At 48.6% G+C, this 2,500-nt stretch overlaps 1 protein-coding gene across 1 annotated transcript in view; it reads left to right on the top strand.

Moving 5' to 3' along the window:
• tanc2b (tetratricopeptide repeat, ankyrin repeat and coiled-coil containing 2b) overlaps nucleotides 1–2,500 on the top strand; it is a 164,510-nt gene that overhangs the window by 105,676 nt on the left and 56,334 nt on the right. Inside the window, exon 7 of the mRNA XM_062526922.1 lies at nucleotides 1,991–2,139. Coding sequence (XP_062382906.1) covers nucleotides 1,991–2,139 — 149 coding nt within the window. The remainder of the gene's footprint in view (nucleotides 1–1,990; nucleotides 2,140–2,500) is intronic.

Below are 2,500 nucleotides of genomic sequence, written 5' to 3' on the forward strand. Positions count from 1 at the left end.
CACACTCACACATTCCCTGACTTCTATGAGGGCACTCTACATGTGTCTCCTAGCACACACCCACACATGTGTGTTATATAACACACACACACACACACACACACACACACACACTTGAATGTTTTTCTCAATCACTGAGAAGTGTTCTGACTGCTGGCACTCATTTATGTTCTATCCTGGCTTCATCCCTCTCTCTCTTCTTCTTCCGCAGTCGTGACGACGTAGATCTGGTTTGTTCTTAGCGGTCGACTGTAAACTGTTTCAGCGGATGTGTGTGTGTGTGTGTGTGTTCTCATGTTGCTGGGGATGGGGATGCTGTTTTTTGGTGTGATTTGGTATAACGGATGCCAGCTAGCTTCGCTGTGTGTGTGGAACGTTAGTAAACCTCTCTCCCCCGACGCCCCAAGAGTGCTGCTGGCATGAAAGCTAGTAGCCTGGGCTTTTAGCTGGATTGTGAGCACGCTCGACTCCCGATCCGAGGTGCTGCTGTTCCGCGGGTCCGAGTCCTGCAGTGTGCAGGGCTGACCTGCGGTGTTTCAACACAATGTAGATTACGTTGGCATTGGTGAATGTTCATCAGGCTTGTTACTGAGACACTTGTAGCTAATGCTTGTAGCTTTCAGCCATGCTAACAGGGGTGTTGTTTACGCTCAGTAGTTCTCTGCTCTCGACTTCTGACTGCTTATTTTAAATCAAATGTAGGCCTAATAAATGGGTGCTCCACTTCTCCACAAATGAACACTTTTAGCTGTCATCATTTGTTAGCGTCTGAAATTGGACTGGAGCAATTAATAGCAGTGTTCTTGACAGTGTGGGCTGATGCCTGTGACAGCCGAGTGCCTGGCTGGTTCTGCCGCAGTGTCTCGCTAGTCGCCGTCGAGGGCCATTGAAAGAAATCTCTGTTGATTTTCACACAGATCTTTGTTTCTTGATGTCACCGAGTAGGCCTACTGTCGGTGTGGAAAAAAATGAAAACAATCGGTGCTATAGCTTGAGTTGCTACAGTCGACAGTTGGACCTTCCAGGCAGCTACAGTGCTACACCGATAGCATAGCCTAAGGATTTTTTTTTTTTTTAAGTATATTTTTGGGGGCTTTTTGCCTTTATTTGTAGAGGACAGTGAAGGGTGAGACAGGAAGTAAGTGGGAGAGAGAGATGGGGTGGGACTGGGAAATGACCGCAGGCCGGACTTGAACCGTGGGCACTCGGACCCCGTATGTGGTATGAGCGCTGTAGCCTGCTGCGCCACAGCGCTCCCCTGCCTAAGGATTTTAAAGGCTTCCTACTGTGAGCAAGTTTTACCTTAATGTAACAGCTTTAAAGTCATTTGATGGTAAGCTACAGTAGCTGTTCAAAGAGAAAGTGAAGATCTGCACACTGGAAAGCTCCCAATAAAGCTCCTTTTATTTGTTAAGTAGTAAATGGTAAACTAAATGGTAATGGAATAATGGAATAAAGGAATAATGGAATGGTCTACCTTCCCAGCTGTAGGCCTACCCTATGGAGAACCAGCCTTGCAACTTAGCTCTCCCCCGACCTGGATAATCCCAAATTGCTTTACGGCAGTTTAGCAATAGCCTGCTTTTGTGTAGAATTGTGTAATATTAGCTTGTCAGTTGACACGGCTCTTTGGAGATTATCTCTGCCGGTTTGTAAACAAGTCCACATGTGCTGTGTCCAGGGGGAAGGGTGCAGCCCATGGGTGGTGTTTAAGCCAATTGTGTACAATACTAATACTCCACAACTGTAGGGGGAGCCACTTGCAAAAATGAAAACCCTAAAACTGCGCTGCATACCTTAAACAACTTTCACGAATGTGTGAAATTAACTATATGTTTCCCTTTCCTCTTCCTCTCTCCCTTCCTCCCTCTCTCTCCTCTTCTCTCTCTGTCCTTCTCCCTGTCCCTTTCTTTTTCTCTCTCTCCCCCTCTCTCTCCCCCTCTCTCTCTCCCTCTCTCTCCCCCTCTCTCTCTCCCTCTCTCTCCTACAGGGGGGGTGAGTTCGGAGCTGGGCCCCCCCCCCTCGGTGGATGAGGCGGCGAACACGTTGATGACTCGCCTCGGCTTCCTGCTGGGAGACAAAGTGAGCGACGGGACCCAGGGCCCCGAGTACAGCATGGAGGAGCCCGACGACGCACAGGTACAGCACCGCCAGTTTCCCACACTCCCCATAGAAAACCAATGGGGCAGCCGTGAAACCGAGCCAAAATGGCGACACTGTTATTACATAATAACAGTGATCCGTCCTATGTGCCTGGAGGTCGTGTAGTTTCCCACATCAGCACAGAAAATCAAATAAGGCTGAAACCAATCAGAGCCGGAATGGCGCCTCCTCCAACCAACTCTGCAGAAAAAAAATATCTCATCAACATCTTCGAGACAATTTAAAGGGTCAGAGTCAATAAAAGATGGAGGCTAACTGGGATCCCGTCCAGAGACTGCCTCTATTTGGGGCCCGTCAGAGTCCATAAAAGATGGCGGCTAACTGGGATCCCGTCCAG

Source organism: Sardina pilchardus, chromosome 22, assembly GCF_963854185.1.
Source record: "Sardina pilchardus chromosome 22, fSarPil1.1, whole genome shotgun sequence".
In the NCBI taxonomy this organism is placed as follows: Eukaryota; Metazoa; Chordata; class Actinopteri; order Clupeiformes; family Clupeidae; genus Sardina; species Sardina pilchardus.